The sequence below is a fragment of the Rhinopithecus roxellana genome, chromosome 10, assembly GCF_007565055.1.
Source record: "Rhinopithecus roxellana isolate Shanxi Qingling chromosome 10, ASM756505v1, whole genome shotgun sequence".
Lineage (NCBI taxonomy): Eukaryota > Metazoa > Chordata > Mammalia > Primates > Cercopithecidae > Rhinopithecus > Rhinopithecus roxellana.
In genome coordinates, this window is record NC_044558.1 from 59351726 (window position 1) to 59369121 (window position 17396).

Here is a 17396-nt window from a genome sequence, read left to right on the forward strand (position 1 = left end):
CATCTAGTGGGTAGATGCCAGGAGGGATGCTACTAAATCCTACAATGCACAGGACAGTCCACAACAAAGAATCATCCAGCCCAAGATGTCAATAGCGCCAAAGATGAGAAATTGTGGTTAAGAAACAAGAAGGCTTCTGTAGGTGAAAGGGCACAGACTTTGAAGTCTAGGTTCAAATACAAGCCCTATATTTATTTGGGAAAGTCACTTAATTTTGCTGAGTTTGCTTTCCTAACTCTATGAAAAGGGTTGACAAGTTGTGGGTGGGGGTCATGACTAAGTAGGCACTCTGTAAGTATCTGTCTCCTCTCCTTCATTGGTACCTTAGGGTTTCTGGGCCAAGAAAGAATAAAAATCAACAAACATGACAGGTAGTAGGAGGACTAAGCAGTAGAAGGACTTGGGCTTCTGGGCCAAGGGTAGAATATTCAAGGTGTAGAACAAAAATATCTACAAATTAGTACTAACCACCAAGTTGCCAATCACCATGACCATCATAAAGACAATGAGGCACATGGCCTGGCCTGCCACTTCCATGCAGTCCCACATGGTCTCAATCCACTCCCCGCACAACACTCGAAAGACAATGAGGAAGGAATGGAAAAAGTCATGCATGTGCCAGCGAGGGAGTTCACAGTCCTGGTTGATCTTGCAGACACACTCTTTGTAGCTTTTTCCAAAGAGCTGCATCCCCACCACGGCAAAGATGAAGACAATAATGGCCAGCACCAGTGTCAGGTTGCCCAGGGCGCCCACTGAATTTCCAATAATCTTGATTAGCATGTTCAGGGTGGGCCAGGATTTGGCCAATTTGAAGACTCGGAGCTAAGGAAAAAAAAAACCCAAACAAAAAAATAAATGATACTCAATCAATTTTCTTACCACATGGCTAAAATAAAAACATAAAATTAGTAAGATCAGATTAAATATATTGAGCACCCTTGGAAAATTCCCAGGACTTTCTAACAGTGTCTCAGACTAAATGGGGAGAAACTGAGACATAAATAAGGGAAAACTGATTAATTTCAGAGTAGTTGAAAAATTTGTCACTAGAAACCAGGAATACTGCCTTATTCCTTTACTTTAGATCTGAGTCAATCTGCTTTTTGAAAACCCACACATGAACATATCCCTTTCCTACTGATTTTCCCTTCACTTCTCACAGGACAAGTGAAAGAAAATGTGATTTGTAGGAAACCAAAAGACTAGTATGGACAGACAGTTAAAAAAAGTCTGTCTCCTTAAAAAAGCAAACATTAAAAAATTCTAAGTATCTATTTTCTTGCCAATAAATAATCAATGGCTGATTTAAAAAAAACCATTGTGATATGCTTGGAATAACTTGGAGGAAAAGCACAACTCTCAAACGGGCAGTTCCACAAACATCAGTCATCTTATGAAAAGAGCCTATACTGGCCGGGTGCAGTGGCTCATGCCTGTAATCCTAGCATTTGGGAGGCCAAGGTAGGTGGATCACTTGAGGCCAGGAGTTCGAGACCAGCCTGGCCAACATGGTGAAATGCCGTCTCTAATCAAAAATACAAAAATAGCCAGGTGTGGTGGTGCAGGCCTGTAATCCCAGCTACTCGGGAGGCTGAGGCATGAGAATCGCTTGAACCTGGGAGGTGGAGGTGAGGCGAGATCATGCCACTGCACTTCAACCTGGGCAGCAGAATGAGACTATGTCTAAAAAAAAAAAAAGAAAGAAAAGAGCCTATACTGTTATTCAAAGGACAGAAATTTTAGTACCTGTCAATCATGAAATATCTATATTCTGTAATAAATAATTACAAGATCTTGGCTAACAGCCTGTTAATTATTTTTTATTCATTTTTGAGACAGAGTCTCACTCTGTCGCCCAGGCTGGTGTGCAGTAGCGTGATCTCGGCTCACTACAACCTCCGCTTCCTGGGTTCAAGTGATTCTCCTGCCTCAGCCTCCCAAGTAGCTGGGATTACAGGCATGCACCACCACGCCTGGCTAATTTTTGTATTTTTAGTAGAGATGGGGTTTTACCATGTTGGCCAGGTTGGTCTCAAACTCCTGACCCCAAGTGATGCACCCGCCTTGGCCTCCTAAAGTGCTGGGATTACAGGTGTGAGCCACTGCACCTGGCCCAGCCTGAGAATTATAATGCATAAAGGCTATGGCAGTGTGGCCAATAAAATTATAATTATGAGATCATCATTAGATGTCATAAACTAACAAATAACTAACATAGAATGTAATAGGAATTTTGGTAGAAGGCAACAGCACAATTTAACCTTTTTTTTTTTAATTGAAAAGTTGTCTTATCAGAGAGTTCAAGATTTACCAGGTGTTACCCCACATGCATACATCTGGGCCACTCATATTGTTTTCACCGAGTGGCTTTTAATTTAAGAATGTAAGTTCTAAGGCTACTCTCAATCCTTTCTTTTGTCACCTAGATAATAACTATTCTCAAAAAAGTCCACTGTGGACTGGATCCTAAACAAAGAGGAGTAAACAGAGGTTTCAGAAATTTGGCAGTTATTTGTGACTCAGACTGAGCGAAATCTCTGTTTTACAAATAGTTTCACTTTTTCCAATTCTCTTAGAACTGCTGAATATCTCAGTGAAGAAACCTTAAATATTCTCAGTTGCAAGTGCTTATTTTCCCAATAGGGAGTGAAAAACCCAAGCCAATTTGAATGCCAGGGAAGCAGCAGTGGCCTCTGTCTGAGTGGGATGCCCCCATGGTAACTCAGTTTCTTAGAGGAGTTAATCAGGATATCACTTACGCTTATGTTTATGGGCAGCTGTTTTGAAGACACTATTAACTATTCTTTCAGAGTCATTGTAGTAACTTAAACACTAACTTCTTCAAATACATGAATACAAACTCCTTTTTAGCAATGATAGGGAAAATAAAGCCAATGTTCAACAACTAATTTCAATATAATACAGATGTTCCTTGACTTATGATGGGGTTATGTCCCAATAAACCCATTGTAAGTTGAAACTGCTGTAAGTAAAAAATGCATTTAATATACGTAACCTACTGAACATCACATCTTAGCCTAGTCTGCCTTAAACATGTTCTGAACACTTACATTAGCCTACAGTTGGCCAAAATCATCTAACACAAAGCCCATTTTATAATAAATCATAGAATATCTCACGTCATTTATTGAATACTATACTGAAAGTGAAAAACAGGATGGTTGTATTGGTACTCAAAGTATGGTTTCTCATAGAACGTGTATTGCTTTTTTGCAGAATATAAAGCTGAAAAATTTTAAGTTAAGCCATCATAAGTTGGGGACCATCTGTATTAAAAAACATTATTTTATTATCATTTTTTGGAAGGGCCACCATGATAGAAGAAATGAAGAAAGTCATCTTTGAACAAGGAGAAATTCTTGCCATTTCAAGGAGATGTTCAGATTAAAAAAATAGATTCACTAGCAAACCCAAATTAGACCTCACATTGGGCCTTGGGAGAGTTCATTTTCATCTAGTGTCTTGGGTCTTATTTTTCACTTATTATCTTAGACATCTCTTAGATTAAGCAGCATTTTCTAAATAAAGAGCTTCTTAAAATTGATTTCTGGGGCCGGGCACGGTGGCTCAAGCCTGTAATCCCAGCAACTTGGGAGGCCGAGACGGGCGGATCACGAGGTCAGGAGATCGAGACCATCCTGGCTAACACGGTGAAACCTCGTCTCTACTAAAAATACAAAAACTAGCCGGGCGAGGTGGTGGGCACCTGTAGTCCCAGCTACTCGGGAGGCTGAGGCAGGAGAATGGCGTAAATCCGGGAGGCGGAGCTTGCAGTGAGCTGAGATCCGGCCACTGCACTCCAGCCAGGGCGACAGAGCGAGACTCCGCCTCGAAAAAAAAAAAAAAAAAAATTGATTTCTGTTTGCTTCTTGATTTTTAACAACTAACTTCTATATCAGGTATTTTAGGAAAGTTTTCAGTATTTGAGTAGCTAAGCCAAATAACTGGAACTGGGAGTAAAATACAGCCAATATATTTTTTTAAATCATCAAATTAATTTATGCAGAACTCTTTCTGGTGGCTGCAAGATAGGAAATGTTAAAAGAAATTGGAGAAATATGGAATACCAATCGGAAAGATCGCAGCACTGAAAGCCCCTCCACGTCTGCTAGACTCAGTTCCATTAAACTGAGGGAGACAATAAATCCGTCAAAAATGTTCCAACCTTCTTGGAAATAATAGTAGGGATCCATGGCTATGAGCTTTAGAAACATTTCCGCTGTGAAAATTCCAGTGAAAACCTAAATGGGGGATGCAGGGGGTAAGAAAAAGAAACAGTAGAAAGAGAATGACTTTATCATTATTTTTAAATACAACATGTCCAAGAAACTCAAGAGTTAACCTTAAATTCTGCATCTGAAGATATCAATACCTGGATGTCTCATGAGCACCCCACCTGATGCAGGAAAATCTTATTTTCCTCTTGAATGAAGTCCCCAGCCCCAAAGTTCCCATCTTTATTGCCAGAACCACTCAATTTACTGTTGAAGAGTGCAGTTGAGAAAATATGCTAAGCAATGGCAATACTACACAAGGCGACTCCTTTCAAAGGGTTAGCAGTCATTTGAATGTATATAATACTTGTGGTGTTTGCTTAAAAAAATCACTTCTGTTATAATTAGATTAGAAAACTAAAGTATTAATGCTAATTTGACATTATATGTCTTACCAAATCTAGACATTTGCTGCAAGGTGTAAAAGCAGACAACATTGCTAAAATGTGCAAAATACAGGAAATAATATCTATAATCTCACCACCTTGCATATAACTATCATTTTTATGTATTCTCTTTCTGTTTTTTTTTTTTTTTTCAAATACACATGGATTTTGACAGAGTTGGAAAATCATAGAATACATAATATCTTGGGTCTGAGTTTTCACTGATCATAAGTCTATCCATGTTGCTACACAGTTCTCCCAACTCTCACTCTTATTGCCTGTACAAAGTTCTACTGGTGGCTGGGCACAATGGCTCACTCCTGTATAATCCCAAAATTTCTGGTGGTCGAGGCAGGCAGGTAGCGTGAGTCCAGGAATTTGAGACCAGCCTGGGCAATATGGTGAAAACCCGTCTCTACAAAAGATACAAAAATTAGTCGGGTGTGGTGGTGTGCGCCTGTGGTACCAGGGACTCAGGAGGCTGAGGTGAGAGAATCACTTGAGCTTGGGAGGCAGAGGTTGCAGTGAGCCAGCCTGGAGTGCAGTGGATCGTGCCACCACACTCCAGCCCAGGTGACAGAACAAGCCCTATCAAATAAATAAATAATAAATCAATAAATAATGAATAAAATTCGATTGGGTAAATACATCCTCAAAGAATGTTCCTATTGTTGGAGACTTTGGTGGTTCCTTTTGATTTTTTTCAATATGATAATCAATGATATAATAAATGTTTTAGATTGTAGCTTATTGTGTGCAAAAATGACATCTTCCCTACGTTACCTGTCTCCCATTTTTCTGCTGACAGAGTGCCTGCACTTTCTGATGCCTTCTGTATCCTGCAGGCGTCAGGAGGTGATATGCAGGATGAAAGTCAAATCCCATGAATGCCAGTTTTGACAAAACCAATACCTTCATTCTAGGCTAACCATATAACATCAGACTCTTACTGAATATTATGTTTTTAGAGGAGAGGACTTATTTTTATAAGAGATTTAAAACTGTCATAATATATTAGTACTTGTAACTACTTGTTTACCAAGTTTCCATATGAAACAGTTTAAGGAAAACTGAAGATATAGTCCGAGGACAAAATTAAAAATAGTAAAAAATACTTAGATTATAGATGCTGTTTGGAAATATACTGAATTAATGAACAGAAATAAAAAAACAGAATGATGACTGAAATACATCAAAATGGATAAGTAGACTATAGGTTTTTGGTATTCATATGCTTTTCTGTAGTTCCTCATGTTTCTAAATTGAAGATGCAATAGTCTCAAATTGAAAAAAAAATTCCACAAAGAGATCCAGTTAAGTAAAATCAAAGTTCATAGTACAAGTTAAGCATCTATAGATGGAACACCCCTCTGAGTGAGTTCAGGGAAAGCAGAGACAGCTCATCAAATCCTGACATACATTTCACCCTTTGTGTAAACCCATTGGAGGTTTCTCCAAGTAGAAATGCTAGCCTGCCTAACACACACTAAGTAGAGACTTGATTTGTTATCCCACTGGTTCCTGGTAAACACACAGGAAGTACTCATGAACAAGCACTGGCTGATTGACCATGGGATATCTATACTGTGGGAACTCTGGTTCCTAAGGGAAATCAACAATGAAACAGTCATGTGGTGTTGCCTATCACCAGGATGAATGGCCCCAGGCATCAGGAATTGTCTGTGACAGAGGTCAGTCACCATGTTGCTTCAACACATGGTGTGTTCCCATCAGTTGGGTGTGTGTCAAAATACATCTGTAACTATTAGCTGTGTGAAGGAATTGCTTTTTTAAAAACTGAGAAGAGTAGATTTAAGGTTATCCTATGATGCTCATTTGCACTGTGATATGCTTCTCAAAGAGGAGAAAGGGAAGAATTACATGCAGTGTATCAGTAATTATATATAAGTGTCTTCTATGGTTTGAATGTGTCGCCCAAAGTTCATTTATTAAAACTTAATCCCCAATGCAACAGTGTTGTTCTCCTGAATGTCATCAAATATTCACTTTAGAATTTATGTTCCTATGCAGCAGTTCTCAAAGGGTAGTTGAGGATCCTTAGAGTCCCTAAGACCCTCTCAGGAGGCACATGGTCCTCTCTTTTCCAACTTCAGAAGTAACCCCCATCTGTGGTTTTGCTTTCTGCAGCTGCAGTTACCTCCCATCAACGACAGTCCAAAAATATTAAATAAAAAATTCTAGAAAAACAATTCATAAATTTTAAATTGCATGCTGTTCTGCGTAGCATGATGAACTCTTGAGCTAGCCTGCTCTATCCCTCCCAGGATGTGAATTATCCCTTTGTCCAGTGTATCCATGCTGTATAAACTAGTTGCCCTTTAGCCACTTAGCAGCCATCTTGGTTATCAGATTCACAAAATACAGTATGGTCATGCATTGCTTAATGACAGGGACATGTTCTGAGAAATGTGTTGCTGGCAATTTAGTCATTGTGTGAACGTTACAGAATGTACTTACACAAACCTAGATCTTATATATATATTTTCATTTATATATGTATACTTTTAATATGGAAAACCAAATGTCCCAGCACCTTTACTTAACATCAATCATTTCCCCTACTTGACCTGCAAGGCCAATATCAAATGGCATATAACAAGTTTTTATATATGTTCCATTATAATCTTATGGTATCACTGTCAGACATGCAGTCTGTCATTGACCAAAATGTTATGTGGTACGTGGCTATATATATACACACATATATATATACACACACACACATATATACACACACATACATATACATACATACGTACATATATGTGTATGTGTGTGTGTGTGTATGGCTTGGTACTATCTGAGGTTTTAGGCATTCACTGGGAGCCTTGGAATGTAACCCCCTTGGATAAGAGAGGACTACTGTACTTATCTGTGTGAGGCTAGCTTTTCTTCCTATACTTTAGCTAAAATAACATATCACAACAGACTGAATGTAGAAGTAGAAAAAGAGAATCTAACTATCTTCTATTAAACCAGACATGAGGCTGGGCACAGTGGCTCACGCCTATAATCCCAGCACTTTGGAATGGCCAGGTGGGTGGATCACTTGAGGTCAGGAGTTCGAGACCAGCCTGGCCAACATGGTGAAACTCCTTCTACTAAAAACACAAAAATTAGCCAGGCATGGTGGCGGGCAACTATAATCCCAGCTATTCGGGAGGCTGAGGCAGAAGAATCGCTTGAACCCGGGAGGCGGAGGTTGCAGTGAGCCGAGATTGTGCCACTGCACTCCAGCCTGGGCGACAGAGTGAGACTCTGCCTCAAAAAACAAACAAACAAACAAACAAAACAGACATGAAAGAGATTTACAAAATGTCGAACGATGCCATTCTTCCAGTTTTTCTTAGAAAATATAGTTTCCCTCCACCAATATGTTATTTATGTTCATGTGTAATGGGTGTATTATTGTGATATTTATTTATTAATATATTTATTTATTTTACATATGGGGTCTTGCTATGCTATCCAGGATAGTCTTGAATTCTTGAGCTCAAGTGATCCTCCCATCTCAGCATCCTGAGTAGCTGGGATTACAGAGATGAGCTGCATGTCTGGTTAATTTTTTTATTTTTGTAGAGATGGGGTCTCACTATGTCGCCCAGGCTAGAGAGCAATGGCTATTCATAGCTATGTTCCTGGAGGACTTCGGCATCAAATTCCTGGCCTCAAGCTATGCTCCTGCCTCAGCCTCCCAAGTAGCTGGGACTTACCTAGCTATATTATTGTAATTCTTTAACTACAAAATGAATGTTTAGAAATGTTCTCAGTTTTAATTTCAAATATGATAAATATCAATAGACACAGCACTTTTATTTAGGAGTATAAAGGAGTCCTGATCTCCTCAGAATATTCTATAAAACAATGGTTCTCTATTCTCTACAAAATACTCTGAATTCACAGTCATCGTATCTTTCTAGTTTGGGTTTTGTTGTGTTTTGTTTTTTGAGATAGAGTCTTGCTCTGTTGCCCAGACTGGAGTGTAGTGACATGATCACAGCTTACTGCAGCTTTGAAATTCTAGGCTTGGCCGGGTGTGGTGGCTCACGCCTGTAATCCCAGCACTTTGGGAGGCCGAGGTGGGCAGATCACGAGGTCAGGAGATTGAGACCATCCTGGCTAACACGGTGAAACCCCGTCTCTACTAAAAATACAAAAAAATTAGCTGCGCGTGGTGGCGGGCGCCTGTAGTCCCAGCTACTCGGGAGGCTGAGGCAGGAGAATGGCGTGAACCCGGGAGGCAGAGCTTGCAGTGAGCTGAGATCATGCCACTGCACTCCAGCCTGGGTGACAGAGCGAGACTCTGTCGCAAAAAAAAAAAAAAAAAAAAAAGAAAAGAAAAGAAAAGAAATTCTAGGCTCAAGTAATCCTCTCGCCTTGGCCTCCCAAAGAGCTGGGATGACAGGCATGAGCCATGCCTAGTCTAGTTTGGACAAGTCTGTGGTCATAGGCCTGATAACTTGTAAAGCCAGGTCACCAAGTAAAGCCTGTATAGGGGTATAAGATTGGGGTATATTTCACTTGGGGGTCACTGTGGGGTTTGGGAAGGGTCTGGGGAGAAGTCACACACCTCCTTCAGCCCTAATTGCATATGCAGATAAAATTTAGGCTTATTTGAAAGTGACAAGCCTCTGGCATGCTCCTCTCTTTATGCTCGGAAAAGCGCTTGTCAGCTCCTGTTCTGTAGTAGATCTTTGCCCAAAGTTAGTCAAATTCAATTTGATTAAAAGTTCTATGTGTACTGCAATGGAGACATGAAAAAAAAATGTGACCATGAAAAATAATGGTTCCTTAGGAACTCAGTCACCAGAATGTAAGTAACTCATCCTGGTTTGCCACTTTTCACACTGAAAATCCTGCATCCTGCATCTCCAGTTAGGGTAATCAACTCGTACCTGTAGACAAGGACTGTCCAGTTTTAAAACTGCAAGGGCTTCCTCAGGCCTCTGCAAATTAAGGTGGTTGGCTACCCAACCAGGAGGGGACAGAACAATAACTAAAAATCATATGATAAGTATTCAAAAAGAAGTATCCATATGGGGCTATAGAAGCACAGATGAAAGAAAAATTAAAATCTGAAAAGAATTCCTTTTAGCTGAAAATCTAGGTAACCTATAATTAAGAAATGATAACATTCATTTATGTTTGGTGAAGGAGGAAAATAACTTTTGCTTTTTTTCTTTTGCTTAGAATCTGAGAACTTAAACTTACATGTTAGATTAAGCCCTAGCTCTTCTTTCCATCCCCCTCCCTCTGAACCACTCAGTCCTGAAGGCTGTAGGTGGGCATGCAGGTGGAGGGAGGCTGACGCCTAGTGCTGGAGCCCCAGGAAGCCCCACGGCCCAGCAAAGAGAGTCAGACATGGAGGGGAGCGAGGAGGTCCATGCAGGGGAGCAGCCTGGCATGGACTGTCAGAGCCTGTGGGCCAAGGAGAGGCATCCACTTTGGGCGACAGTCCAGGATGGGCAGCTGGAAGTGGTATGAGGAGTGGCTACCCCACATAGGTGTTGAGGCCCAAGTGGGACGGGGGACGTCCACACTTGAGGGGGAGGGGGACTTGGCAGAGAGAGTCAGAGCTTAACCAAGGTAAAGACAGCATCTCCAGGACAAGATCCCGGAGTGGGCTGAGGAGGGACTCCCCGCAGGGGAAGACTCACAGGGGGTGCCAGAGCCAGGTGAACGGAGGAGGGACTCATGTAGGGGAAGGCGTGATGTAGGGTGTCAGATCCTGAGTGGGGTAAGGCAAGTGTCTAAACAGGGAGGTGGACAGTGAGGGTGTGGAGCTCATCAGGGTGAGGAGGGTGTTGCCTAGTTTGGGATAAAGCCACTGAACCAGGTGAGAACTTCCAAGAGTGTTCACCTAGACAGGTGGCAGCCTGAGTAGGGTGAGGAGGGGTGGCCTGGTGAGGGGTGTTAAAGTCTGAGCAGGATAAACAGAGCTTCTATCTCAGGGGAAAGCCTGGTGTGGGGTGAGAAGGATGTCCATGCAGGCGAAGGCCTACTGTGAGGCAACAGGGGCCGAGCAGGGTGGGGCAAACCATGTGTGAGTTGGACTGGTGTGGGTTCCAAGCTGAGAAGCATGAGGAGGTGTCCACATGGAGGACACGGCTCGGTGCTGAAGGGGTGGGGGGTACCTACAGTCTCTACAGGGTGAGGAGGGTACCCATGCTGTAAGAGGTAACAGTGGCTTTTTGATCAAATAAGTACACCAAAGATAGTGGCAATGAGATTTCTTATTGTTGGAGGAGTTACAAATACAGAAAAGGAGAAAACTACAAGGAATCTTGCAGTGCTGGATTAGAATTGGCAGTGACAGGATCAACTCATGGTTTTCGATATCCACGGCCAGCTCAATGTAAACAGCTCGCCCTGTCCTAAGAGGGCGTGCATGCTGCTCCCATAGCAATATGCATATCTAGATCTCAGATCGTTACCTCTTCCTTATTTTTTTTTTTTTCTGTTTTGTTTTAGAGATGGGGTCTCACCGTGTTACTAAGGCTGGTCTCAAACTTTAAGCAATCCTCCTGCCTCAGCTGATACTCAGCCTAGATCTCTACTTCTAAATGCCATTTTTTCACTAAAAGACTCAGGGCTTCTTGAGAAATGGCTGATTCCAGCCCTGGGGCAGGAAAAACACAAAAGTATCCTGGAATACCTTGTGGTACCAGAAAGCCAGGAAGTGATGAAGACATGTCAAAGGGATCAGAAGCCAGCTTGAAGGGACTCCCACTGGCCACATCAGAGTAAGTCTAAACATCAAATGGATTATAACTCAGATAAAAGAGAAAACCATTAATCCGTACTGATATAAATAAAGGAAGAAATCAAAATCTGAATGAACAGGAAATTTAAATCACTTCAAACGATCTTCCTCACAAATACCTATTAAGTATACAGTAAGTCCTCACTTAATGTCCTCAATAGGTTCTTGAAAACAGCAACTTTAAGCCACATGATGTGCTACATGCCACAGGAACTTAACTCTTGTTTATATCAGCTGACCTATGGTAAAACTGGTTTTGTTATACAGTATATCATTTAGCTTGAAGTCACAGTTTCCAAGAATCTAGAACCTATAGAGGATGTTAAGTGGGGACTTACTGTAAATGGAAAAAGCGTAACTTTACAGATGAAAAGCCTGGCAGACACCTCCTTAATCAAGTGATTAAATGAACACCACCAGTAGTGGGACAAATGGAAGCTGTGTGCCAACTGGTAGATACAATGTGAAGAAGATAGCCTCACTTATCTGATACTCCAACCAAAATGCAGAACCTGCATCTAATCATAAGGAAGCATCGACAAGCCCACATTGAGGGAATTCTACATAACAAATGGCCTGTAGTCTTCAAAATGTCAAGACATGAAAGTCAAGGAAAGACTGAGGAACTCCTCCAGGCTGAAGAAAATTAGAGAGATAAGATAGCTACATGTAATGGGGTAATCCTAAAACTGCATCCTTTTGTTATAGAGGATGCCACTGGGATCACTGGCAAAACTTGAATAGGGCCTGAGAATTAGATGGTTGTAATGTATCAGTGTTAATTTCCTGGTTTTGACAATTATACTATGGTTATGTAGGAGAATGTACTTGTGTATAAAAAAACATACTGTAAGTATTTGGGGGTGACAAGGCTTTCATTGTAAAAAAAAAGTTTTTTGTACTGTACTTGAAATTTCCCTGTAAGATTCAGAATGTTTAAAAAGTCACCTGATAAACTTACTATATTCAGTTAGTTGCAAAAAAGGCAGGAAAAGAATCATTACATTTATCTACTATATAACACGAAGGCTGTATAAGTCACACAGCTTCCCTGGGCTTCAATTTCCTCTATAAAACATGCAGATTGGATTGAATTATCTCTAAGGTTCTTCCTATTACTATTTTCTCTTTTGGGGAGGGTAGAAGAGGCAGGGATCTTCAATTTGCAGAAGACTGTTCTCATCTTTCTTTAAAAACATCTTACTGTACGTCTACAGACAAAGACAACTTAACTCACAATCAGGGCTATAGGAAAAGCCTCACATTCCAACCCAACCACAGGACAAGGTCAAACTTCATTTCACAAGTCAGTCTCATTTTTTTTCCCATCCTCTTATTCTCAGATTCAGTCAAAGGCTCTACCTAAATCTCCAAATCTCTGAAAATCCTCCTATTGAATTATACTAACACAGTTCCTAAGATTTATAAGTTCCTAAGATTTATAAGGTACTTTTAGCTATCCCAAAGACTTCTGTATAGGTTCTCATTTTATCTTCCCAACCAACGATAGCATGGTATTATCCTAACTTTACAGATGCGCAACATTTCTGGACAGAAATCAATGACTTATTTAAGGTTATACAATATCTAACAGGAACCAAAATCCAAATCTTCTGATTTCTAATTCTGTATTCTTTCTGCCAATCTCAGCCCTCCTGTTGATTGGCAGCAAAGTATATCTTTGAGTTTCTGGTATTGTCCAGAAAACACTCATGAGGTCCAGCATGTACACAACTTCCTTATTTGGCATCTCCATTCAGTGAATAGATACTTAACATGTCCAAAACAGAACTCTTGATTTTACACGTCAAGCCAGTTCCTTTGCAGTCATTCCACTTTTCCCTCAGTTACTCAACCCCCACATCTAGGCACCATTCTTGGTTTCTTTCCTTTTACCCTCACATCTAGTACAAAGTATGCTAGACCATATACTACCCTCCCTCCCCTCTGCTAATTAATTGTACATTTACTTGCCGTTTGAAAACTCTTGCCACCCAAGAGCTTTCTTATTTTAGAACTTGGTTCTGGGCCGGGCGCGGTGGCTCAAGCCTGTAATCCCAGCACTTTGGGAGGCCGAGACGGGCGGATCACGAGGTCAGGAGATCGAGACCATCCTGGCTAACATGGTGAAACCCCGTCTCTACTAAAAAAATACAAAAATCTAGCCGGGCGAGGTGGTGGGCGCCTGTAGTCCCAGCTACTCGGGAGGCTGAGGCAGGAGAATGGCGTAAACCCGGGAGGCGGAGCTTGCAGTGAGCTGAGATCCGGCCACTGCACTCCAGCCCGGGCGACAGAGCGAGACTCCGTCTCAAAAAAAAAAAAAAAAAAAAAAAAAAGAACTTGGTTCTGGGTGGCTTGTCTCATGGAGTTCCTGAATGTTAGCTGTCGACCTTCTCTTATTTCCTCTTTCTTTACTGATGGTTCTGAGCAAAGTCTTCTGAATACTTACAATTCTAATTTAGGGGTCATCCTAAATCTCTAAATTTTCATGAAAGGAAAAATAACATTATTTGCTAGCCTGGTCTGACTGGAGTTCTAGTGGGGGTAGGTAAAAAAGCCTCTCAAAATCCCTTGAAAATCAAAGACTGGTTCTGTAAAAAGCAAGGAAAAGTAAAGATTTTGAGAAAAACAAAGCTCTACAGGGAAAACAGAACCACCAACACCAAACAATAAAAATTATCAAGACATATTTCTCATTATTTAACTCTTGGCTACTAAAATAAAGCTTATATCTGTATGATACTGTTGACAGGCTGAAAAGTCTGCTTGATGGCCAAGGTACTATGTTAGCCAGTCACAGCATGTGCCCACCAACAGGCACCTTTCAGAGCCAGTCAGTAGACTTCTTGGACAGTCTGTGGGAGTGTCCCATTTCAAGACTACAGGCATTCCACTGGACTGCACACAAGGGTTTACATCATAGCAGAGAGGCTGGAGCATGTCACCAACCACAGACATGGAGACTGGAAAGACCACAGAATCATCTTGGATGTATACCAGGGAACACAATGGGCTACAAAGGATCTCTTTGCCATATGTTTTCAGAATAAGAAATGAAAATGATATTGTAGTGCTCTAATAGTACAGTAATAGGACTTAAGGTCAAAAGTGTATGGTGTGCGTGTGCGTGTGTGTGTGTGAGAGAGGGAGACAGAGACAGCACGCACAAGAAAAACTGGGCAGAAATCATGCTCAAATTATTAATAAATGGTAACAGCCAGATTTGGACATGCCTGTGGTTAACGCCTAAGGAATTAGGGGGCCCAGGTGACCTAGGGGATTCTGTCTCACTACTTCTTGACTGTCTATCAAAATTCAATTAACTCCTGATTTTTGTAGTAAAGAAAACACGTAATTCTCAAATCACAACTACTTGATTTCAGAATATACACTTTGTAATATATTTTTTTAAAAAGACATACTTATCTTTATAGAATAAATTAAATACATAATTTAAGCTAATATTAAAATAAATTTGGCAAAGATCAACTAATGGCAGAAACTGGATAATGGGCTAGAAGTTGGATTGGAGGGGGAAACCATCCTTGAGTGAAAACTTTCCCATAAATAGTCCCCATTTACATAATGCCTGACAGAGCAGGCAAATCCAGTTATATGTAGTGTACTACAACAGTTCCCCTATTTTGTGGTAGTTGGTACTTAAGGTGAAAGGGGAACTGATTTGCTGGAGCAATGCAGGAATCAGTGTGAGAAAGAGAATGAGGAAAAAATCCAGAAGTACTTGGCTCAGGCTGCTGAAACCAACCCACTAGACCAGGCCCATTCTGTCACCAACATTGGTTTTCTGCCAATAGCTCCTAAATGACGTCTTCAAAGTTCTGCAGAAAGAGGAAAGGGATCACAACAGTGAGCAGAAAAGCAGCTAGTGTCCCGGCATATGTGGCAGCATTTGTCTTCCAATTAACTATTACTTTCTCTTCAAAGAAACTCCAGCTTTCAGTACCAGAAAAAGAAGTCCTATAGGCAAAACACATTCCAATCCTAGTATCAGGAGACAGTGTTCCATCTTACCAGATTTCCTACAGCCAAGACATGTTCAAATTGTGGCGTCATAGGATGGTGCTCCATTGCCATAAACAGTGTATTCAGGACGATGCAGATGGTGATGGCTAAATCCACAAAAGGGTCCATAACTATCAAGTTCACAATCTCTTTCAGTTTTATCCAGTAGGGGTGGCACTCCCAGATCAGGAAAGTGTTGGCAAATTTATACCAGCATGGCGGGCACTTTCTCTGAGACTCTTCCAGTTCTACAGTAAGTAAGAACAAAGATGGCCCCTCAATCACAGCGAGAAAACCAGGGGGACACACTAGTCACTCTCAGCCATTATCACTGTTATTAATATGGAATGAAGGTGGTCTGAGTGCTGACATTCCTAAGGATTTTCCTTCTCTCTAAGGTAGAGAGGAGGCATGATCCATACAAGTCACCTCTCTGTTAATAAAGATCTAGTTATAAATGAAACTCAACCCATCAGTCATGGGAGTAGAGCACAGAGGTCAAGAGCTTGGCCTCTCAGATCTGACTCCCTGGCCTCAACTGGCTTGAATGCTTACAAGTTGTGTGATACCAGGCAAGGTGACTGAATTCTCTGCTCAGCTGCCTCAGCTGTAAAACAAGGCATCTACTTTACAGGTTACAGGAGTGAATGAGTCCTGTAACCTCATTTTTATGTGAGTTTGACTAAAGATTAAATGAGATGCTAGTGTAAAGCAGTCACCACAGTATCTGGCACAGGGGAAGTCCTCAATAAATGGTAGGTATTCTATTATACACTATATTATTCAATTATTGTCAGAGAAGCCGTCAAAAGTATGAACTCAAGCCAGACATATTTGAGCTCAAATACTAGCTCAGACACTTACTAACTGTGGGACCTTGAACAAGTTACTTTGATTTGCTGTGAGAATTAAAGAGCTAAAATATATGCAAAGTGCCCCAGAATACCCTGGCAGATAGAAAGTGCCATGAAAATGTTTGCTATTATTATTATCTTCATCAGCAGAACCAGCATCAGCAACCAAGCCACCATGTAAAACACATCTGCTATGTTCTCAAAGAAGTACAAGTTACTGTCTCCACCCTCAACAAGTTTACAGCTCATAGTCGAGTTAGAAATACAAGTCACGTTCCTCTCCCCTTTTCACCCTTCCTTCCTCGTTCTGTCTCCTCCTGTCTCCTTTCTTGCCCCTTTGCCCTTTCCTGCTCTCATCCTTTGCTTTTCTCTTTCTACAGCTTCTTCCTCCTTCTCTCCCTGGGTCCTCATCTTTTTTCCTTTTTCTTTCTCTCCTTTGTCTTTATCTTCTCTGTCTCTTTTAGAAACCGAACGTGTTATTTTCAAACAAGATCTCACATGATCCCCAATACATAAAATAAACCAGGAATTGCCTTAGATGAAGCAGGAGCCCACTCAGATAGACTTCTTCCTCTCCTGAGGCACTCCCCTAGAATCCCAGGACTCTGATACACACAGAATGAAAAATCACTGGACTAGATGATCTCAAAGGTCATTTCCAAAGCAAAGATTCAAAAGAATTATCAGATATCAAAGACAGACACTCACCTGGCAGTTACAACAATCTAGGTATGAAGCCCTACATAACAAAGCTCTCCTCAAATTAAGCATGAAATACAACTGTCAGGATTACAAAATTCCAAGGACCCTGAGCTAAAAGGATGCTTTTTAAGAGGTGAACTTTGAAAACCTGTCAGAATGTGAGGTATTGATTCTACAGGGTTGGCTGTAACAGCTACTCTCTCCCTGCCCAATTCTGCTGACACTACCAAATCATTTAAGAAAAAAAAAATCCCTAACATTTCACCAAAACCAAGATGGCTGCCTTAAATTAGCCTACGTTCCCTTTTCCAACCAGCTGGATGGCGATGCTTTATTTTAGACAAGGTGG

General features: G+C 41.0%; 1 protein-coding gene across 1 annotated transcript in view; it reads right to left on the bottom strand.

The window, feature by feature from the left end:
- Positions 1-17396, bottom strand: part of SCN8A (sodium voltage-gated channel alpha subunit 8) — a 212584-nt gene that overhangs the window by 47336 nt on the left and 147852 nt on the right. Inside the window, exons 14-16 of the mRNA XM_010374004.2 lie at positions 15501-15739; positions 4092-4265; positions 469-825 (exon numbers count right to left, since the gene is read on the bottom strand). Coding sequence (XP_010372306.1) covers positions 469-825; positions 4092-4265; positions 15501-15739 — 770 coding nt within the window. The remainder of the gene's footprint in view (positions 1-468; positions 826-4091; positions 4266-15500; positions 15740-17396) is intronic.